Here is a 23,754-nt window from a genome sequence, read left to right as displayed (position 1 = left end):
TTTTATATCAGAAAATGTGGGACGTAGAAATAAGCGTTGAAAATGTAAAGAAGAAAAATTTTACAATTTAAAACGTTGGAAAAAGCGAAAACAAAGTGTGAGAAAAAAAAAAAAAGGCGTCAAAAACAAGGTTGACAGGAAGACAACACAAGGGTTAAGCAGCAACTGTAGCCTCCCAGCTCATCAGAAAAGATCTGGAAAAAAACCCAAAAAACAACAACCACAAACTCCGAGTGGAGACTGGATGAGTCAGCAGCACTCTGCTGTTGATCACATCTCTCAGCGTTCGCCTACACAGGCCTGGGGGAAAAAAAATGCATCTCAAAGGTTACACACACAAAGTTGGATTCATAGACCGAAATTTCAAATGAGAGAGATCAGATTTTTTTGTGTTGTTTTTGTCGAATCTAAAAGTCATCGCAGTTGTGTGTCTTGGCGTGCTGCCCACCAAGTTACTCAAATTCCTCAGAAGTGCTGGTGAAGAGGGTGTCTGCTAAAATGGACGCAGGGTCAAAAATGAGATTGAGAACAGTGTTTTTCAGGAGAGCACATGTTCACATCGTTTGGGGTGTTTATCTTCTAAAGGCCGATTTGTGCTTCTGCGTTAAATCGACGCCGTGGCTACGTACGTAGGGTACGTGGAGACACGGACCCTACGCCATAAACGACATGAGATCAAGGAGAGGGTTAACTTCTCCTGCTCCAGATTCCCCATCGTGGTCAGAAAGAACTGGGGAGACGCTTTGTTTTCTCTCACTATGACTCTAGAGTCGCTACTAGCTCTGAAGATAATCACAGTCACTCTCTCACTCGCTCTACCACACACACACACCGGCCCTGCTATTTTCTTCAAGAGATCGACGCACACACCAACGCACAAGTATAAACTTCAGGCCACTTACGTAGCTGCGGCGACGGCTCTTCGTGGAGCCTCCACACAGGAATCAGGCTTTACTCGACGTGTGAAAATGGTCACAAATCAACAACAAATGCGACTTTTTACACGATAAGCTATTAATAAGGAAACACACGAAATACTGTAAGTCTAAGGATTTTTTTTTTTAACAAAATGGTCAATTCCAACAGATATTTAATTGTAATTTTAGAGAGAGAGAGAGGTTGCCTCGTCAAGTGATCAGAGACAATTCAGCTAAAAGTTAGCCTTCATGCAGAGCAGCCATGTCGTTTTCATCTCCAGGTTTAAAGGAAAGATCCATTGTCCCATCCGCTCACTGCGCCAAATTAAACAGGAACCCAAATAAATGAAACGCTTTCAAGTTCAAGTTTGGCTGATTCGTAATTGTCTTGATTTTAGGGCTGCATCTAGCGATTGTTCTGATTGTCGATTATTCTCTCGATTAATCGATTATTTGTTTGGTCTATAAAATGTCAGAAAATCCCAAAGCCCAAGATGTCATAATGCCTTGTTTGGTCCGCAACTCAATATCGAAAGATGTTCAGTTTACTCCCACAGAGGAGAGAAGAACCTAGAAAATATTCAAATTTATCAAGCTGCAATTAGAGAATTTATACTTGGTCTTTCATAAAGAATGTCTCAAACGATTAATCAGTTAAATAGTTGTTAAATAATCGATTAATCTTTGCAGCTCTCGATCAAATTAAAACTCTGAATCTGATTGTCACACTGTACTTCATTCTGTCCACACATTAGCATCGAGAGCAGTTGTTGTGTATAAGTTTGAAGTTATTTCAATGACTTCTGCTCTTCAGCTCCGTAACCTTCTGGCCGTCTGTGCCCTGCAGGTACCTGTGTAAGCTGTCGGACCAGGAGCTGCGGCAGAGCGCGGCGCGCAACATGGCCGACCTGATGTGGAGCACGGTGAAGGAGCCGCTGGACAGCGCGCTGTGCTTCGACAAGGAGAGCCTGGACCTCGCCTTCAAATACTTCATGTCCCCAACGCTTACCATGAGGCTGGCAGGACTCAGCCAAATCACCGTGAGTCAAAGCATGGCACTTTACAGATGGAGCAGGTCTAGACCACACTCTATAATTTACAAAGATTCAACAATTCCAGTAATTCCCCCCAAGAGCAAGCATTTAGTGTGACAGTGAGGAAAAACTCCCTTTTAGGGAGAAACCTGGGACAGACCCAGGCTCTTGGTAGGTGGTGTCTGACGGCGCCGGTTGGGGGTGTGATGAACAGTGGCGATAATAGTCACGATAAAGATAATGGAGCTATGACTAGAAATAGCAGTTGTGGTAGTTCATGGCGTAGCAGGGTAGCCTGACAAGCCAGACCCACATCCAGATGTTGGGTCTGGGAACTCAGTATTGACAGGGCTCAATCCGAGGGGCGGGATAAACGGTTGTCTTTCAGATTCCCTCTGCACGTAATAGGATAGCGCTCCAACCAGGCAGAGCAACGAGGAAGGTAGCGGAGCTAGTTGATAGATTCAACTTTTGCTGTATCCGGTCGGCAAAACTCCGAACACATCTTCCTTTTTTAAGAATGACTTTCATCACGTTCTCTATTCTTTTTTTCAAAGAAAAGCTTAACTCCAAGTCTTCCAGCCGATTCGAAAGACCGCTATTCCGCCAGCAGACATAAGCCCGCCCACCTACTCTATACACGATGTGATTGGCCCGGCCAGAGTTAGATTTTTCCAGCTTTCAAACCAACAGAGTTGCTAGACCCCCCTGGCTGCAAATTACATTTGCTGCCACTAGGGTGCGTCTAGATTTCTAGGCTAGTAGCAGTGTGACGTAGCAGGGCACTGCAGAGAGTAGCAGGGCGTAGCAGGGCACAGAGCAGGACCACGGCGTTTTAGATTTGGTGGTAAAATAAACAAGTATTTGTCAGTCCAGGCAGGGTTAAACCGATCTTCATTCTCAGTTTTTTGCTCCGGGGTTAAGACTTTTTTCAGGTTGTATCCCAGGACTGCTACTTCTGCCGTAACCACTATATCACAAGTCTTAATCACGTGTTATTTCTTGTCTCATCATGGAATCACTATTTCCCTCTTTAGAACCAACTCCACACCTTCAACGACGTCTGCAACAACGAGTCTCTGGTGTCCGACACAGAAACGTAAGTTAGTTTTAAAGATTCACATTCACTCTTTATTGTCCTCTACGGAGGACATTTGCTTCCAAAATAGACACGGCATAGCTGGTCTTTTGTATGTTTTAATGAGCCTCGTCGAAGGAGAATTTCTGTCAGTGCTTTTGGGACAGAGAATAAAGTCGTCTGTCTGTCTGTCTGTCTGTCTGTCTTGTCTGTCTGTCTGTCTGTCTGTCTGTGTCTATTTAGAATTATAATATGTTTATTTAATATAGCACCTTTTACAGACCAAGTTACAAAGTGTTTTACAAGAGAAAAATATAAAATATAAAAAAAATGACAAACATGAGCCAGAAGCCAGTTTAAATAGGTGAGTCTTCAGCTGCTTTTCAAAAGCGTTGACAGGAATCGGACCGGATTAGGACGCAAATTTCGGTTCCTCATTTCGGTTCCACTTAATGTGTCGACTGAAATATTTTCCCCTCTTGTCGCTCCAAAACGGACATAAAAATATCCCCCTTTCTCTGTAGTCTACCGTTGGCTAGCTACCGTAAATGTAGGCTACTTTTATAATGACATATTTTCCCCTCTGGGTTCACCAAAACTGACATAAAAGCATATTATGCCTACCACATCTATAAAAGAGCCTTTCTTTAATGTGATTTTTCAGTTTTTCGAGAATCTGTTTAGGAATGGGAATCATTTTAAAAGTACCGGTTCGGCATCTTAAAAATCCAAACGATACCCAACCCTAGGTCAGAGACGTATTAGGGCTGTGTATCGGCAAGAATCTGGCGATACGATACGTATCACGGTACATGGGTCACGATTCAATATATTGCAATATAGTTCGATACTGTGCGTAAGGCGATATATTGGGATTTTTTTTTAATAAAAAAGTATAATTTTAGAGAAACTAATATTTAAAAAAAGACATGATGTTCATAAAAGTCAAAGAAGTTTACTTTAGGTAAACAATTCAGTACACAGAAAATCAAACAGCCAGTTTGGGATTGTGGTTCCCAGGTTCTTAGTGAGCTAATGTTGATATGCTAAAGTAGGTCAAAGGTCAGCCATAGCTACACAAGAGTCAGGCACTGTTAGGCAAGAACACTATGGTGTGTCTCAGCATAGCCATCCTCCAGTAGGGGCTTTAAACAAAACATAAATGTGAACCACTGTCTTACGTGAATATTTTTGAACGTTTAAAAATAAATAAAAAAATAAAATCTATTTCCTTTTTGAAAATCGATGCAGTATTGCAAAATAAAATATTGCAATAATCAAGTGTATTGATTTTTTTTTTCTTACACCCCTAAGACGTATATAGGTGTCTGAACATGCAAGGCTATGTACATCAGAATAAGAACCTTAAAATGAATCCTGAACGTATTAGGAAGCCAACGTAACGAGGATAAGGTGGGAGAGATGGGAGTTGTCCTACCAGTGTTGAGTAGAGATGGTCCGATACCATCTTTTGCTTACTGATTCCGATACCTGAACTTGTGAATCGGCCGATAACGAATACCGACCCGATACCAGCGCGTCATATATTTTATTATGTTTTAACAGTTGTATACTTCTATCCCTGTATCCATGTGTTCTGATTTCTATCTTTTGTTGTACGGCCTGTCTCGGGTTAAACCTTCTTCTTGTGAAACATGAACAAACGCGAACAATGAACCAGTCGTCCAGTTTGACAACGAGTCATAACGGAAAAAGAACCATAAATGAACGTCTTGAAAGTAGATTTTCTTCAGGGCTAAATTAGGTGGTGTGGGATCGGTGCATAAACTCCAGTACTTACCGATACCAGCGTTTTATGCAGTATCAGGGGCTCATCGTGCGTTTTCTGCTCGTTTTGTTGACCTCTGGTCAACCCGTGTGTAACTTCTCTGAAAGTCTGATTCTGCCTCGTCCTCCCAGGTCCATAGCGAAGGAACTAGCTGACTGGCTGATCCACAACAACGTGGTGGAGCACATATTCGGACCAAATTTGCACATCGAGGTGAGTCCTTTGACCCAGTTTTTTTTTAGTTATGTTGTGTTAAAATGCACAGGATTTATATTGCTTTGTGACAAGTTCTTCACTTCAAACAGGGCAACACTGGAGAATGGAAGTCATTTTTTTTATTGAAGCACAGCTGATCTTAAGTTTGTGTGTGTGTGTGTGTGTGTGTGTGTGTGTGTGTGTGTGTGTGTCTGTGTGTGTGTGTGTGCGTTCGTTCCAGATCATCAAACAATGCCAAGTGATCCTGAACTTTCTGGCTGCAGAGGGCCGTCTGAGCACGCAGCATGTGGACTGTATTTGGGCTGCAGCTCAGGTAGGACTGGCCGGGTTAGCTCAGCTGGTAGAGCAGGCGCAGATATTATAGAGGTTTACTCCTTGACTCAGCGCCCGTGGGTTCGACTCCGACCTGCGGCCGTTTGCTGCATGTTATTCCCCCCTCTCTCTCCCATTTCATGTCTTCATCTGTCCTATGAAAATAAAGGCCTCAAATGCCCCAAAAATAATAGTAATAAAAAACAAAGACTGGACAGATGTACCCAGCTTTATTCTGCTCCATTAAGTTACTCTGTGGAGCAGCATGAAGGGGCCGACACTATTTATCACTATATCAGTACTATATATATAAACCACAGGTTGCAAAACAGCAGTGTTGCCTGGTCTGTTTGGAGTTATGATATTTTGCCTTTTTTAACAATTATAAGTAGATAATGTACATTTGTTTATGTATGCACCACACACCAAGACACATTCCACATACGTGGAACTTATTGTGGCAATAAACCATTTTAGGATTCTGATTGTAAAAAGGACAAGACATCTCTTAAGTTGTAGACCTGTCTGCTAAATATTAACACTTTTTTCACACACAATTTTATGTTTTTATTTAAATATAGAAGATTTGTTGAGTTTTCCATCAGCATGAAACAGGAAATGCGTTCTTATAGTAGGGATGGATTTATAACTGTTGTATAAACGGTGCAGTTGATTGCATGGTGTTGTGGATTAGTGTAGAATAATGAGAATATATAGATATAAAACTATGTTAATCATAATATTGTAATTACGTGTTATTCTTAGCACGCTTACAGAAAAACAACAGAATGACATGCAGGGAAATAACAGACAAATAACATAATACATAATATGTATTTACCTCTCACATGCTCTATAATGAACTGGGCTGTTTGGTTTGTCGTTCAGCTGAAACACTGCAGCCGCTACATCCACGACCTTTTCCCTTCACTCATCAAAAACCTGGACCCAGTGCCTCTCCGCCACGTCCTCAACCTGGTGTCAGGCCTGCACCCCAGCGCCCACACCGAGCAGGTACACACACACACACACACACACACACACACACACACACACACACACACACACACACACACACACACACACACACACTCGGTCGCAGCCACACACACACACACACTCACTCACTCACTCACTCACAGCCACACTCACTCACAGCCACAGACAGACAGACAGACAGACAGACAGACAGACAGACAGACAGACAGACAGACAGACAGACAGATAGACAGACAGCAGACAGACAGACAGATAGACAGACAGACAACTTCCACTTCCACTTCCACTTCATTCACTTACATTTCACTCACTCCACTTCACTCTACTCACTCTACTCTTACTCTACTCTACTCCACCTACTTCACTTCACTACAGCACAGACAGACAGACGGACACACAACTCACACACACTTACTCATCACTCTTACTTCTCTTCTAATTTCCTACTCACTACAGCTCTTATACACACTTCACACTATAACAACACACACATACTCACTTCTCAGTTTTAATTTACTTTCACTTTCACACACTTCACTCCTACATTTACACACACACACTTCCTTAGTCAGAGCACTACTTCTACTCTTTACTTACATAGATAGATAGACGGACACACACACACTTCATACACACTTTACTTACTACTACTTACTTCTTATTTACTTTTACTTACAGCTCTATATACACTTACAGCATACACACACACAATCACTTGTGAGTTTACTACTCTTTACTTACACACTTACTTACAGACAATAAAAACTTAAACACTTACTACTTTACTAAGATAGACATACACAATACATACATACATACTCAAAAACTACAAACATAGCATAGACATACACACAATTTACTAGTTACTATTACTCATTACTTACTAAGCATTCATACATACATATCACTTAATGTCAAAACAAATAGATAATAAATATATATAATATATATATATATATATATATATATATATATATATATATATATATTTATATATATAACACAGAGACAACAGATGACAGACAAGATAGATAATTATATATAGAAAGAGTATGACACAAGATATAAGAGAGAAGACAGACAAGAAAAACAGTATATAGATAGAGAAATATATATATATATATATATATATATATATATATATATTATATATTTTTATGAGAAGAAGACATAAATATATAGTGATAAAAAATATAATATATATAGATGATGGAGAGAATGAGAGACAGAAAGGACAGAGAAAGGAGAGATGAAATAAATAGAGTGAATATATATATATTTTTTTTTTTTATTTATATATAGAAGAAGGATGGATGAGGAAATTATTTTTTTTTTTTTTTTTTTATATTTAGAAGTGTTAGAAGAAGATGATGTGTGATGAGAGAAGAAAAAAGATTTTGACCACCAGTCGCAGCCTCACTCACTCAGCCCATACACACACACACACACACACACACACACACACACACACACCCAAACACACGCTGCCAAACACACACACACACACACACACACACACACACAGCCCCAAAAGTGACCTTAAAAACATTGTGGTCTTCACCAGACTTGCATTTTTTTTATTATAATATAATGATAATAACTTTATTTGTATAGCACTGCTCTGACAGAAGAAACAAAAGCACATCCAAATAAATACACATAAGTACACATTATTGAGATCGTGAAAACAGAAGGTGGGACAGAAAAGGAAAATAAATCACAGCTCAAAATGGAATTAACAGAATGGCTTTGATAATAACAAAGGCTCGTATACGTGTCCCTCCCTCGCCAGACGTTGTACCTGGCCTCCATGCTGATCAAGGCTCTGTGGAACAACGCCCTGGCAGCCAAGGCCCAGCTCTCCAAACAGAGCTCCTTCGCCTCGCTGCTCAACACCAACATCCCCATGGGCAACAAGAAAGGTCAGTCTGGAGTCATTCACGAATCTGAACACAAAAGCTACGTTGGAGATGCTTCAGCACTCTGTCCAGAGGAACCTGGAGTGATCAACATCAGGACTTTGTTTCTCCTCTGACAGCGATGGAAGAATTACTCCGACTTTATTAAACGTTTCAGTACCACAGTGTAGGAATTGGAGACGATTTAAAAACGATATGTTGTGCAGCCCTGGTGGAGATATCTCCGACTAAGCGGCAGATTCCCGTTCAGCGAGCCAACCCGGTAGCACAAAGAGGCCAAGGATGTGTAGAGGCAGCATATGTTCACATCCTACACACACACAGTGTCAGCGTAAAGGATGAGGTTCTGCGAAGCGTTTTCATCCTTCTCTCCTCAGCCTTTGAAGCACTACTGCTGCTGTGTGTGTCTGGCTCTCACTCTTCTTGTCTGGTCTCAGGTTCACCGGCCGCCAGCCCGGACAGCAGCGACAACAGCGACACTCAACACAGCGGCGGCAGCGACATGGAGATGGACGACCAGATGATGTCCGGCAGCAAGAGGAGCCAGCAGAGGCTGTCTGACACAGAGGTAGGCACCCAGTACACACACTCTTGTCGAGCTGATTTGGATCGTTTGCCGTCATTAACCCAGCAGATGTAGATTCGCTGTCCCTTTGGAAGTTTAAAAAAAATGAAAGGAGATGTTTTCAATCATCACACAAGTGATTTAAAGTGCTGATGTGGCTTTCCCCCTTTCCTTTATTGTGTTATATATCTTTTTTGTGCACGTTATAGGTTTACAAAGTGAAAAAGCCCAAAGTCCCCCCCCCCCCAAAGGGACTTACCATCTCCAACAGAAAACGCTCCAAACAGCTCTATTGTAGTCCAGCCTTTACTTCAGAGACAGTCGTGGTCACTTAGTAACACACGTTATAATGCTCGCCTAGCTGCTAGCATGGCACGCCCTCATACTCTGCTTCTGACTGGCTAGTAGTCCTTACCTAGGTACTGTCAGGGCACGCCCTCATACTCTGCTTCTGACTGGCTAGTAGTCCTTACCTAGCTACTGTCAGGGCACGCCCTCATTCTCTGCTTCTGACTGGCTAGTAGTCCTTACCTAGGGATTCGTCAGGGCACGCCCTCATACTCTGCTTCTGACTGGCTAGTAGTCCTTACCTAGGTACTGTCAGGGCACGCCCTCATACTCTGCTTCTGACTGGCTAGTAGTCCTTACCTAGCTACTGAGCATGTGCGACTCCCAACAAAGATGGAACAGAAGTGTGATGTCTCACTCTGTAGCTAAAACAGAGAGCTCAACACACAGGGTGAAAAGAGGAGCTGCAGCAATGTGCAGTACAACAAAAATATGGTGTTTTCTGAAATTTAAACCATGTAAACCTATTCTGATATAACCTCTAAATACAATTATGAACCTGAAAATGAGCAGAATATGAGCACTTTAAAATAATTGCGTCGTTTCTTGTGTTGTTTCCCCAGGAGTCGATGCAGGGCAGCTCCGACGAGACGGCGAACAGCGTGGAGGAAGGCAGCAGCGGGCCGGGCAGCAGCAGCGGCCGCAGCGAGGCTTCTAGCAACGAAGCGGCCTCCAGCCGAGCCAGCCAATCGGCCGGCAGCCCCGGCAGCGAGATGCACTCTGACGACATGGCGGACAGCGAGGCCTTGAAGGAGGAGGAGGAGGAGGAGGAGGACGAGGAGGAAGACGACGAGGAGGACGAGGAGGACGACGAAGAGGACGAAGACGAGGGCAACCGCTCGGCCGCCGAAGGCGGGCAGCAGAAGGAGCCCAGGGAGCAGACGGAGTCGAGGAAGAGGAAGGCTGGCGAGGCGCTCGGCGAGGGGCCCAGCGGTTCAGGGGGCGGAGCCAAGCCCAAGGTTCTCCCCTTCAACCTGGAGACTTCTGCCGTCATGGCGACAGCGGCGTCGACGTCCCTGGAGAGCCGGATGAGGATGTTGGACGCCTGTTCCGCGTCGTCGTCCGCTCGGCCCGACGGGACGGAGCCCCAGCAGCAGCAGCCGCCAGACATCGGGCCCTCGCAGATGGTCCAGGGGCCCCAGGAGCCTCCGTGCCTGCCGCGGCCGGGGGACTTCCTCGGAGAGGCCATGGGCGGCGAGCTCTTTAACTGCCGGCGCTTCATTGGCCCCCAGCACCACCACCATCACCACCACCATCACCACCATCACGAAGGGTAAGGCCTAATTCACCGGGGCGCGAGATGACACGGTCTAACCTCTGTGTACGACCAATATTCTCATGGAAATCTAATCTTTTGTTACTGATAACGTCGCCGTTGTATATATCTTCAAAAACTCTTCTGCAATAGGGATGTTAATGGTTAACCGTTGAACCGACAATAAGAATTTTGACCGATTTTAAAACCATTTAATCAGTTCAACAATATTAAAAACAATATTATAATAAAACATAAATATAAAAACAACTATTTTTTGCATTATAAAAGAAAAATAGGCTGGGTGACTGGTAGCTCACCTGGTAGAGCGGGCGCATATATATATATAGATAGATAGATAGATAGATAGATAGATAGATAGATAGATAGATAGATAGATAGATAGATAGATATAGAGAGAGAGGTTTACTCCTCGATGCAGCAGGCCCAGGTTCGACTCGCCCTCTTGGCTTTGCCTTTCTTCTTTTTCTTTTTTTCCCTTTCAAGTACAAGCTGTCCTATCGAAATAAAGGCTTAAAATACCCAAAAAATAATCTTTAAAAGAAAAATAGGCTATATAAAAGAAAAATAGGCTAAACAATCTATTTCTAAATGTCTAGTTAACTTGCCAATGCTAACTTTGCACTAGCAGCTAGCGTTTTTTAAGCTGCGCTTTTTTTCCTCTGCTCGTGGCTTTCTGCTGGACCGCGCTCAAGGCGGAGAACTACGTGACACGCGCCACTAGGGCGGACTCCCACTATGAGGAATGGCGGGTTAAACCAGCCGCCTCACACACAGTGAATATGCCAGGCAGACACACCGCTGGTAACCTCGCAGGTGGTTGCAGGACGTAGTTGCGACGGGCCCGGGCAGACGCGCCATGGACTGCTGCATGTATCCGTGGCGATTTCTGTCCACAGAAAGTATGTTTGAGCCTCCCAGATGGTGAACTGACCCGGTTTGTCTGCTTGTCGGAATGGTTAATGTTGGTTAGTCTATCAGTGACGTTTCATTTTCGGGATTGTTCAGGTGCCCGCTGGAAAATCCGTTTGATGGCCCTAATTTTTGGCCGGATGTCCCGTTACCTCCCTCTGTCTCTGTGTTGGCGTTCTAAACTCTGGTGGATTTGTGAGGACTACGGTTAACTGCTCCTCAGATCTCTGCAGGGTAAATCCAGACAGCTAGCTAGACTATCTGTCCAATCGGAGTTTTCTGTAGCACGACTAAAACTACTTTTGAACGTACACATGTTCCACCAAAACAAGTTCCTTCCCGCGGATATTTAGCAGCGGCACCGTGGCTCCGTCTGGCGCCGTCCAAGACGATTGTGATTGGTTTAAAGAAATGCCAATAAACCAGAGCACGTTTTTCTCCCATGCCTGAATGTTGTGTGGACTAGCCAGACCCTCTCCGCAGCGCTGGGGTCGAGACTAATTATCGGTTAAAGACCCCCTCTAAATTAGCACCCCTCTTCTGCAATTGTGATTAGGGCTGGGCGATGGGGAGAAAATCAGATATCACGATATTCTTGACCAAATACCTCGATGTTGATATTGCGGCGATATTCTAGGGTTGACAATTGGTGCTTTTATCAAAAATATCTTCATACTTAGATTTTAGATAAATAATCATCAGTAATGTGGACATAATGTCTAAGTGGGGTAAAGGTAAATAATAGAACAGCTAGAACAGTCTGGTAAGTTCAGAAAAGTACATCACTTTACTGTCATGCAGCCTTTAAAACCAGGAAAAGACACTTATGTCATATCACGATATTACAATATCCAAAATCTAAGACGATATCTAGTCTCCTATCACGATATCATTATGATATCGATATATTGCCCAGCCTTAATTGTGATAAAGCTATTTGATCTTTAATCGATCTGCTTGTCTGCCTAATTTTTCTAAAACCCCCGCGCCCTCTGTCAGTCCCATGGTGGAGGACATGCTGAGTGCGGACGACGTGAGCTGCAGCAGCTCCCAGGTCAGCGCCAAGTCGGAGAAGAACATGGCCGACTTTGACGGCGAGGAGTCGGGCTGCGAGGAGGAGCTGGTCCAGATCAACTCGCACGCCGAGCTCAGCTCCCACCTCCAGCAGCACCTCCCCAACCTGGCCTCCATCTACCATGAGCACCTGGTGCAAGGTGAGCCGCGCTCGAGGCCTCGTGAAAGTTTATTTAGAACCAGTACAACCGGTTGCTTTCACCCTCAGTTTTTTTGGTGTTTAAATCCCGAAAGGCTAAATAAAGTGATCGCCCTGCCAAAGAAACGGAGAAGCTGACTTTGTGAGCGCTCTGTGTCTCTGCAGGTCCGTCCGTCCATAAGCACCAGTACTCCGGCAGCCACGCGGTGACCGACATCAACCTGGACAACGTTTGTAAGAAGGGCAACACGCTGCTGTGGGACCTGGTTCAGGACGAGGACGCGGTACGACTTCAAAACTGTCTTTATAGATGGAGATGGGCATCGTCAGACACTGCTCTCTCTATACAGCACAAGTCAAACGCTGCAGCGTTTAGTTTTCTCGGTTACCGACAGCCTCTGTGTGATCTGTTGTTTTATTTATTTGTGTGTGTGTGTGTAGATTCATCTGTCTGAGGGGCTGATTAACGAAGCCGAAAAGCTGTTGTGTTCGCTCGTCTGTTGGTTCACCGACCGACAGATCCGAATGCGCTTCATCGAGGGTTGCCTCGACAACTTGGCCCACCACAGGTAAGGGTGACATGTGATTTTTATTCATAGAAAAAAAAAAAAAAAGATTCAGTGCGATGTAATGCTGATTGTGTTTCCAGCGTATCAGCTCATCACTGTAGCAGGTGAATGGTTCCAGTAATCCTACTGCTTTAAAATAACAACATCAATAGCCTTTATTTACATGTTGTGATTTAGATACGGTGGTACAAAACAACATAACATTAGACACAGCCGTCTTCTAACCGTAAACAAACCGGGAACTATAGTCTCAGGCGGAAGAATATAGTACTTGGGCGGAGTGATATGCTCGCAGCAAGCCTGTCTGAGAATATAGTTCCCGGTTTGTTTACTGTTAGAAGATGACTGTGTCTCATGTTACGTTGTTTTTTGTACACGCTGTGACTCTACAAATCACAACATGTAAATAGGAACATGTTGGAGTTATTTTGTCACTTATTGGGAGCAGTAGGATTACTGGAACCAGTCACCTGCATGTTTGTTATGGGCTGATGCAGCTGGAGCCGTCAGACAGCTTTACAGCACGCACGGAGATGAGAAGGGTCTGTATGGACTTATCTAACTCTGGGGGTTACGGTGAATAAGATAAAGTCCCAATAAGTCGGTGTGTTCCTTTTAAACCTTTTAAACTGAACGGGCCCAATAACCTCTGAATAGTTCTACTTGTTAAATTGCAATGTGAGCGGCATTATGTCGGCAGGATCATTTAAAAGGCAACCGCGACTACATTGTGCGTCTGCCCTATTTCTGATACCGTGGCGGCAGCAATTTTTCCATGGCGGGCCGCCACTACATAATCAACATAGAGGAAACACTGCACTGTGTGTGGCTATTAGTGTTGATCTTTGTGATTTGGATTGTTTTTGCAGTGAGGCTCATTTGCACAGAATTTTGTCGCAAATCTCATCATATTACCCAAGTTACATACATGCAAATAGTACGGAGGACGGAGACTCTATTTGCTTGGCAGGGCAGTTAGGGTTAGGAGTTTCTTTTTGTTGCGTTTGTGCAGGTTTAGCGCCAGCAAATGCAGCTCAATCCTTTCGTTGAATCGCCTGTCAATGTTGAATTTCTCTTTTCTTTTATTCTGGTGTTTGACTCTCATCTTCTCGTTCACCCCTCTCAGGTCCGTTGTGGTTTCCCTGCGTCTGCTACCCAAACTTTTTGGCACTTTCCAGCAGTTTGGCTCCAGCTATGACACTCACTGGATCACCATGTAAGTAACGTTTTCAGCAGCCGAATTCAGATTAATATGTTGAACAGCTGGTGTACTTTAAGTTTTATATTCTTTGAACTTCTGTTACAATTTCCCCTGCGTACGTACCAAACTTCTGCTGGTGAAACTGAATATATACTTTTTAAATGAAGTGACGAGGGAGCTGTCTCGTTTCATGAGTGCGGTGCTGCTTTGTGTTTTTCGGTTCCATCAGGTGGGCTGAGAAGGAGCTGCACATGATGAAGCTGTTCTTCGACAACCTGCAGCACTACATCCAGGAAGTCCGGGAGCACCTGCACAAGTTTGCACTGTAAGTCTGTCCGCCTGTCATCACTACTAGGGATCAGAGATGGGGACTCGAGCTTCGAGACTCGTCAACAACCTGTTTTCATGCAATTATTGCTTTTTAAATCTAAATTTATTAATGTATTTCTGTTTTCTTTTATTGGTCCATGTACTGTACATTGGGGAAATGTATGATGAGCTGCATAACGAGTTGCCATAATGTGCAACGTAACTCATGCGTTATGCCTTATGTGCGTGCATAAAATGCATTGCCGATGGCGGCACCAAGTCCTCCCGGAGTTGTGCCTTTTTGTCATTAGTTTTGCTTTCAATAACTTTATAAACAGTGGCAGTAAGAGAACAGCTACATGCAAGGTGTGTGGCACCAAGATAAATGATGCCGGATCACGATGCATAATGGGTCCAAATATCGGTAATTGGTTTCATTAACTACTAATAATCGGTATCGCCCTTTTTAAAACCAATATCGGTCGATCCTTAAAGGACAATTCCAGCGCAAAATGAACCTGTCTACCAAGTCGACCGTTCTCTGAGATATGTTTTCATGCTAATCGAATGTGATGACCAGTTTTAGCGCTAACCGCTAATTAGCTTATAACGCTAGTTGTCGGTAGAGGGTAGAGTAAAAAGAAATCTCTATTTCCTCACCACCAACAAGGCTCAAAATAGCACCACACTTCCACGGTAGCATATTGAGGGTCCCTACATGGAAACCGAAGTATTGTGAACTTTTTAAGTGTACAGATAGTTTAGAAAGACAGTACCGTTCGGTATACAGGTGGGGATATATATACAGGCCATCTTGGGAAAACAGTCAAAAAAAAAACGCCGTGCTTGAGCTATGTTAGTGGTTGCACGGCGTTCGTCGTTCGACTGATCGTGACTGTTTTCCCAACATGGCGCCCGCATGTATACGTGAACACGTAGGGACCCTCGTTATGCTACCGTGGAAGTGAGGTGCTATTTTGAACCTTGCTAGTGGTATAGAAATGCCCCGACGACTAGCAGTATAAGCTAATTAGCGGTTTGCGCTAAAACTGGTCCCATTCGATTAGCATGAAAACATATCCCACAGAACGGTCGACTCGGTACACGTGTGTTATTAACCCCTAGGTTCATATCAGTACGCATATTAAATAATAATATTTCCTTCTGGCTGTTCCAAACATGTTTGAACAGTAAAACACTTGTTGGACACAAGATCACACAGAGAAGCAGCAACAAAGACATGTATCTGTATGAACATCATGGATTTCAGTAAAATAAGAAACTTTCTCCTTATAAAAACTGTCCCTACTGATACTGACTCGTCTTTCTTCGCCTTGTCGCTGCAGGTACAGCCACAGTGCGGAGGTCCAGGTCCGTCTGCAGTTCCTAACATGCGTCTTCTCCACACTGGGATCTCCAGACCACTTCAGTAAGATTCACCTTCCTTTCTTCTGCTCAGAGAACTAGTCTGGATTTAAAAGAAAAAGAAGAGTTTATTGTACATTCAAGCAATCAGGAGTCCAATTTAAAAGATGCTTCACACGCTAAAGATACTTTTACACACCGAGAATGAAAGCTGTTATTTGGAGGAGCATGCATAAGGTTGCCGTCATAAAGGCTGATCTCAACACTGTTAACTTTATAAATGGTTATGATGGCGAAACAAGCTACAATGTAAGTTAAGAGGGCAATTGACCAGTGCTCGTTTTGCCGCTGACAGACTCAGATTAATATTCAAAGTGTCTGACAACATTATGGAAAGGATTTCTAAGGAGGTCGACCTTTCTGTTGAAGAGTACGATCCTTTTTTTAAACATAAAAACATCTGCGAAATTGCGTTCGCTAAACCCACCAGACTCCATGTTAATAAACAGTAATTTTAGCATCGTAAAATACACTTCATTCAAAGTCGACAGAAACAAAATAAAACTATGAAAAGCCTTTCTGGGTCGTCTTTCCACTTTTCCAACCATCACAACTCTAGTTTTGATTTAAATAAACACACAGTTTTACCAATTTAAATGTGAAAATATGTTGGGTCTATACATGCTAAAAATATAGCTTTTTTTAAATGGAGTCTGGTTGGTTTACCGCTAGCGACTTCAGAGCTGTTTCTGGTTAAACAGAAAGGTCTCAAAGAGGTTTTAAAGGTCTATCTCTGTAGGGATCCTTTCCATAATGTTGTCAGACACTTAGAATATTAATCCGAGCCTGTCAGCAGCAAAACGAGCACTTTTGTGAAGGTAAATACAAGCTGGTCAGCTGCCCTATTAACTTACATTGGCAGTAGCTTGTTTCACCACTGCCGACTGCAATACTGGACCAATGTCAGAGATTGTTGTCCCCATCAGTCACTTATAGACACAAAAACATAGGAAAACGGTAATTACCCTTTTTAAAGGTTTAGTTCACCCAAATCATTAAAACAAATCAGATTTGTCTCACCTATTGTGTGTGTCATATCTAGTTATACAGGTGGTATCTGTTTATGTTTGATGCCACCCCATTATAATAGAGGTCAGTGCATTTCATTTGCGGGGCGCAGAGCATAAAAAAAACCCATTGAAAGCAAACATTGCAGTGTATATTTACCCATACAATGTCCTTGCTTTTCTTCCAATAATAATAATTGTGTAATCCCCTGATGTTGCTGTCTGCAACCTTACTAAGCCCTTTTCAAGTCTTTGTAAGTTTGATGCTGTGGTGAAATGGGTCCCCAGGAAATTGGAAAATCGCATTCACAACTCAACATGGTTCAATTTGCTTTGAAAGCTAACTAGCAGAAATTTAAACGTGGCTGGGATTTGAGTTAAATGTGCAGAAACAGGTCTACACAGCGCACAGGTGTTTTTTCCTAAGAGAAGCATTTTTCACATTTTAGGAGTTTGGAAATAAACTCTTTCAGTCTCTTTGGGGAAAGCTGCTAAAATAGACCTCATTATGTAACCTGAGATGCCCCACTGAGAACAATGGGGGGTGTGTGTGTGTGTGTGTGTGTGTGTGTTGTGTGTGTGTGTGTGTGTGTGTGTGTGTGTGTGTGTGTGTGTGTGTGTGTGTGTGTGTGTGTGTGTGTGTGTGTTACTTCAACAGAACATTAACATACTGTTCCAGGGGGCTGATGGATATATTTTTTTTCATTTTTGTCATGTTCATCCCGTTTCTTTGTAGCTCATCGTTGCATTTTAAATCCCACTGTTTGCTCAATTCTTTGTTTTTGATCTCTCAGATGTATTAAGAGTCTTTGAGTGTAATAGAAAGTATCAGGAACTATGTATTTATAGACTATACGCCATCGAATTTCCACACAAAGAAAGCCTCTTGTTGCAGGAACACAGTGGGAGTCCAGACGGAGTCATATTTCCTTTCCAGATTATAGAAGCCTGAAGAGATCAAAGTATCCAGTATTTTTTTTTTTACAGGAAAGTCAAACGTTTAACTTTGCATTACATGGATTATTGGTCTTGTCACTCTGGACTCTTTTGAGGCCCAGACCCCATGTTGAGAACTGATTCGATAGCTTGAGGGATGCTAAGTATACCATTGAGAGAAAAAGCAGGGAGAGATGAATGAATGAATGATGAGTTATATTGAGCACAGACGCGGTGGAGTCTGTCTTCCCATCTGACGGAGCTCCCGTGTGTAATTGCGCGAGTGTGTTTCCGTCTGCCAGGGTTGAGTCTGGAGCAGGTGGACATCCTGTGGCACTGCCTGGTGGAGGACGCCGAGTGCTACGACGACGCGTTGCACTGGTTCCTCAATCAGGTCCGCAGCAAGGACCAGCATGCAATGGGCATGGAGACCTACAAGCACCTTTTCCTGGAGAAGGTAGGAGGGGAAACAAACCCACAACAACATACAGTTGTCTTAGTTGTAGGGTTTCCTCTGCTCCTGGATATTCTGAAGTATCTAAGCATTTTGAATGTCCTGTACTCGGCAGGTTGCATCAGTGAGTGCGTTTACATGTGTGCCCGTATCCGGGTCATGTGTTGTGCATGTACTGTAAGCGAGTATTTTCTGTTTTCCCAGGATGGCGAAAGCATGCCCGGCCCTATTCTGCCTCTGATTGGCTTACTTGGACATTCTTACCCTAACTAATCCCACTCCTCTTGCCTAAACCCAACCAACAAAACCGCTGAAGGCAACGACTACTAGCCAATCAGAGGTAGAGTAGGGCCAGTCATGCCTTCGCAATTACTGGAATTTAAAAAAAAAGTGGGTCCTGTAAACACCATATCCTGGTTTAAAAAAAAAAAAAGCCTGCTTCAAATAAGGTTTGTCCTCAGCAAATTCATCCAGATGACAGTAAGACAAGTAAAACGGAGTTAAATAAGAGACCGTTTTGTGTTAATGTAACTGGAGTAGAACCACAGACAGCTCTACTGGAGCAGCTGTGTGGTGATGTCAGTTTATCTGTGTTTGTGTGTGTGTTAATGTTACTGTGTGTGTGTGTGTGTGTGCGTGTGTGTCATCAGATGCCCCAGCTGAAGCCGGAGACGATCAGCATGACGGGCCTCAACCTCTTTCAACACCTGTGTAACTTAGCCCGCCTCGCCACCAGCGCTCTGGACAACGCCTCCAGCTGTGAGGTACACAAACTCCTCTGGACGCCATTTTGTAAAACCGTTTTTAAATAAACCTTTTAATAGTTTACCCTAACTAAAAACAGCTTGGAGACAATCTGGTGATCTACGCTGACACGTTACAAGTGCTCATCTTGCCTTCAGTTAAGTCAGAGTAGACAGACAGTTAACCCACAGACGTGTGTGTGTGTGTGTCTGTGTGTGTCTGTGTCTCCAGCTGTGTGGGATGGACCAGCTGTGGGGGATCGCTCTGAGAGCTCAGTCTGCTGATATCAGCCGCGCCGCCATCCAGTACATCAACTCCTACTACATCAACGGTCAGTTAACCTTCATCATTCACACACACACACACCCAAAAAAAAACAATGTGTATGAACCGTTACATCCCTAGTGTTTGTGTATCACTGTGTGAGTGGTACTGGCCACCAGTGCATTGAAGGTGGGTCAAACATACTGAACATTGTACACTTATCAAGCCATTTTAGATGCATTTAACCAAAAAAAATTCACATCTTTTAAAAGAAGATTTCAAAGTTTACCATCCTGCGTCATGTCTTTGTCTGTCTTGCGGTTCGTATGTGGACATCTCCAGCTGGTAAGACGGGCCTGGAGAAGGAGCAGGAGTTCATCAGGAAGTGCATGGAGAGTCTGCTGATGGCTTCCGCCAACCTGGAGAAGGACGCCCACTCCAGCCTGACCAGCATCGAGCGGGGGCTGCTCATGCTCAAAACGCACCTGGAGGCCTTTCGACGCAGGTACGCACACTTAGGAAGATTTACACCAGATGAAAGGACAATTATATAAATACCGACTGAATTAAAGGAACACGCCGACTTATTGGGACGTTGTCTTATTCCCCGTATCCCCCAGAGTTAGATAAGTCCATACACACCCTTCTCATCTCAGTGTGTGTCCTAACTCTGTCTGACGCACCCACCGCTAGCCTAGCCTAGCGCAGATCCTGGAGGTAACCGGCTCCATCTAGCCTAGCTTAGCACAGATCCTGGAGGTAACCGGCTCCATTTAGCCTAGCTTAGCACAGATCCTGGAGGTAACCGGCTCCATCTAGTCTACTGCTCCCAATAAATGATAAAATAATGCCAACATGTTCCTATTTACATGTTGTGATTTGTATAGTCAGAGGGTGTACAAATAACAACACCTGAAAAGCCCCGTTGTTACTCTCTGCTCCTCACCATGGGGCTTCTCAGAGCAAATCACTCCGCCCAAGTAGCAGAAGTAGCAGTGCTTCGCCTTTCTGAGAATATAGTTCCCAGTATGTATACGGTTAAAAGATGGCTGTGTGTCATGTGACCTTGTTATTTGTACACCCTCTGACTATACAAATCACAACATGTAAATAGGAACATGTTGGCATTATTTTATCATTTATTGGGAGCAGTAGACTAGATGGAGCCGGTTACCTCCAGGATCTGTGCTGTGCTAGGCTAGCGGTGGGTGCGTCAGACAGAGATACGACACGCACGGAGATGAGAAGGGTATGTATGGACTTATCTAACTCTGGAGGGATACGATGAATAAGCTCCAATAAGTCGGCGTGTTCCTTTTTTTTTAAAGAACAGAATTTCTTTTCTGCTCCAACAATCTACATATTCTATGTGATTGTTATGGTCCCAGTCCCACGCTGGGTCACCGATCACAGTGGTTGCTCAACGACACGTTGTTTTCCCCCGTCAGGTTTGCGTACCACCTGCGGCAGTGGCAGATCGAGGGGACGGGAATCAGCAGCCACCTGAAGGCCCTGAGCGACAAACAGTCTCTGCCGCTCAGGATCGTCTGTCAGCCTGCCGGCCTTCCTGACAAGGTGACAAATCTACATCGTAGCTCTGAAACGTTACAGTGCATCACCTAAAGGGGCGTTTTTTTTTAGAGGTGGCTGAAGTTGCACATTTACACACTGACTGGGAAACAGGGAGGCTAAGAAGCAGTACTAGAAGTAGAAGGAAGAATTGTATATTGTGTGTTATGCTCAGGAGGGTCATCAACATAGTCTGCTGAAAAATAGGGGTGTAACAGAACACAGAAAGTCACGTTTCGGTGCGAGTTCGGTACAGCGGAATCAACCCCAAATGCATAAGGATCCGTTTCTTTTCATTTACTTTGAACAGACAGGAGAGCTGCAAGTGTCAAAGACAGACACAATCCTCTTGCTGGGGACTGAGGTAACATTTTACCCACTGTGATTTATTTTTTTATGGTTCCACATAACGTGCATCAACCTACACCGTGTATTCTGTGTGCGGCTGCGTGCGTCGGACCGCTCCCCCCATTTACAAACCGTTTCTGCCCTAGTTGAAAAATAGTCCTCTTCCATGCTTCTATGTCTAATTATTTTTCTTTCTTTTTTTTTTGTGCAATTTGGAAATTAAAGCTTCCAATTAGGAAATGCTATCATGGATGTTTTAATTAAATTTTTTAATAGGCTTAAATAATCGTTCACATTCTGTTGTTTTTTAAGTTTTTGTTTGACAGTCCCAGTGAAAACTGGTGTGTTCTAGCTGCATGCTTTGCCTCCAAAAGTCACACATTTTCAAATTCTTACACATTCAAACGATATCAACTCTAGGGCCATCAGCTGACGCGCTAGAATCGATTCCGATTCACAAGGGCCCGATTTGATTCGATTTCCGATTCAATGTTGATTTGGGATACTTCAGTTGAAAAAACTATTTTGCTCGGACATGAAAGAGGTTCTACAATTGTAACCTGCTGCATTATTAAAAGTATTAATGTCAGCAGTTCTTAATGTCAGCAGTTCCGTTAATGTACTTTTTATTTAAAGCTTTAGTGTGTAGCTTTTTGATATTAATGAAGATCGAGTTGCTCCACACAACTCTCTCTGGATTTCTCATTATGGCTACATTCAGAAGATTGTGGCGTCCGGTGACTTTCCCGCGCAGAAACTCGAGGGAAGATAATGACCTCTTCTGTCAATCATAGTTTTTTTCATCCTCCTTGTCCTCCTTGGCTACTAGCAACTGTGTGGAGGTGGGGTGGATGGATGAGCGATCACGTAAGGCAGGGGTGTCAAACTCAACTTCCCAGAGGGCCACACTGGAAAATAAGAATCCCATCAAGGGCCACACATGTTTAGTTTATTGATAGGCTTTTATTTAATCGAAAAAGTCAAATATATTTGACTGCATTATTGCATGTGTCATATAGTCTTCTCACTCACAGTTTGGTCGACATAAAGTCCTGAAGAAGTCAGGAGAAAGTTCTTCAGCCATCATAGAAAAGAAGCGCCCAAAAACCTCGGAAAAAGTGACAAAAATGTTGGAAAAAGTGGTAAAAACGTCAGGAAAAAATTACAAAAAATTTCAGCAAAAGTGACAAAAACTAGGTGGGCCAAAATGTATTTTGAACCTAAATTGATATGCGGTGCGGATCATAATCTGCGTGGAGTCGGATTTGGCCCGCGGGCCTCGAGTTTGACACATGTGACGTAAGGCTTGTATCATGTGTACGCGCCGGCAGTAGAATTCCTCATGGGGGCGACAGAAACTACGCACTATAGCTTTAACATGTACACACATTAAAGTGCAGCTCTGCAGACTCTACAGTCAGTGAGTGTTTAGTGACGTTAATTCAGATATCTTGAGGTCAGAGGTTCCTTCAGGAGTAGATTCCTTCTTGTTTCAAATGATGCAGACGAAGATTGATTTTGGATTTTATGAATCTATATCGGATAATTTCAAATTTAAAAATCCATTTGAATCGGAAAATTCAAACCCCAGCCCTAATCAACTCAGAGGTGGCCGGTGAATATCAAAGCTAGCTCATATTTGTCATAGAAAGCCGATCTTTGAATGTAAATATTAACCTGTTGCATCAGTACATTCAGCCTTTATGGATACTGTGTTGGTGTTTTTTTTTTTTTGCAGATGACGATCGAGATGTATCCTAGCGACCAGGTAGCAGACCTGCGGGCCGAGGTGACCCACTGGTACGAGAACCTGCAGAAGGAGCAGATGAACCAGCAGGCTCAGCTGCAGGAGTTCGGCCAGAGCGGCCGGCAGGGGGGAGACTTCCCAGGTCAGCTCGCTCACATCCTCCCCTTGCTGTTGTTCACTTTCTAACAACCATCGGTCAGGGTACCCGCGGGGTCTTTAAAGGTCCAGTGTGTAACGTGTATGGTTGTACATTATCTAAAATCTGTGTTGCCCGTTCACCAACTTGTCCTTTTTCATGAATATTTACCTCCACCATCAACTCCAAGTATTCCTTTTGGCTTGAAATTTTACATTTGCATTCGCATGAACTGGGGTAGACGCTCCATATTCATGCTCCATCTTGAAATACGGTAGCCGGTAAGGGACATACAGGACATACTGCTCCGCCTTTCACATTTTCTCTGTCACATGATAAACTCACAGCTGCTGCTAATGCTGCTAACGGGTATCGTAGCTTCTCGGGCCCCGGCTAGTTTGAAGAAGGAAACATGGAGGACCACACGTATTCAAAATCCAGGTTTCAGGATACAGGAGTCTTCTTCT

The 23,754-nt window shown here is 43.6% G+C and overlaps 1 protein-coding gene across 1 annotated transcript in view; it reads left to right on the top strand.

Annotated features, from left to right (window-relative positions):
* The window catches only part of usp34 (ubiquitin specific peptidase 34), a 110,546-nt gene that overhangs the window by 32,213 nt on the left and 54,579 nt on the right, over positions 1 to 23,754 (top strand). Inside the window, exons 7-26 of the mRNA XM_039810750.1 lie at positions 1,765 to 1,957; positions 2,989 to 3,050; positions 4,950 to 5,031; positions 5,255 to 5,347; positions 6,235 to 6,360; positions 8,138 to 8,267; positions 8,702 to 8,832; positions 9,741 to 10,450; positions 12,365 to 12,579; positions 12,744 to 12,862; positions 13,020 to 13,147; positions 14,274 to 14,363; positions 14,578 to 14,673; positions 16,004 to 16,086; positions 18,328 to 18,482; positions 19,130 to 19,243; positions 19,455 to 19,554; positions 19,830 to 19,992; positions 20,936 to 21,062; positions 23,143 to 23,293. Coding sequence (XP_039666684.1) covers positions 1,765 to 1,957; positions 2,989 to 3,050; positions 4,950 to 5,031; positions 5,255 to 5,347; positions 6,235 to 6,360; positions 8,138 to 8,267; positions 8,702 to 8,832; positions 9,741 to 10,450; positions 12,365 to 12,579; positions 12,744 to 12,862; positions 13,020 to 13,147; positions 14,274 to 14,363; positions 14,578 to 14,673; positions 16,004 to 16,086; positions 18,328 to 18,482; positions 19,130 to 19,243; positions 19,455 to 19,554; positions 19,830 to 19,992; positions 20,936 to 21,062; positions 23,143 to 23,293 — 3,068 coding nt within the window. The remainder of the gene's footprint in view (positions 1 to 1,764; positions 1,958 to 2,988; positions 3,051 to 4,949; positions 5,032 to 5,254; positions 5,348 to 6,234; positions 6,361 to 8,137; positions 8,268 to 8,701; positions 8,833 to 9,740; positions 10,451 to 12,364; positions 12,580 to 12,743; positions 12,863 to 13,019; positions 13,148 to 14,273; positions 14,364 to 14,577; positions 14,674 to 16,003; positions 16,087 to 18,327; positions 18,483 to 19,129; positions 19,244 to 19,454; positions 19,555 to 19,829; positions 19,993 to 20,935; positions 21,063 to 23,142; positions 23,294 to 23,754) is intronic.

Source organism: Perca fluviatilis, chromosome 1 (genome assembly GCF_010015445.1).
Source record: "Perca fluviatilis chromosome 1, GENO_Pfluv_1.0, whole genome shotgun sequence".
In the NCBI taxonomy this organism is placed as follows: Eukaryota; Metazoa; Chordata; class Actinopteri; order Perciformes; family Percidae; genus Perca; species Perca fluviatilis.
This window is presented reverse-complemented; position numbering and strand designations above follow the sequence as displayed.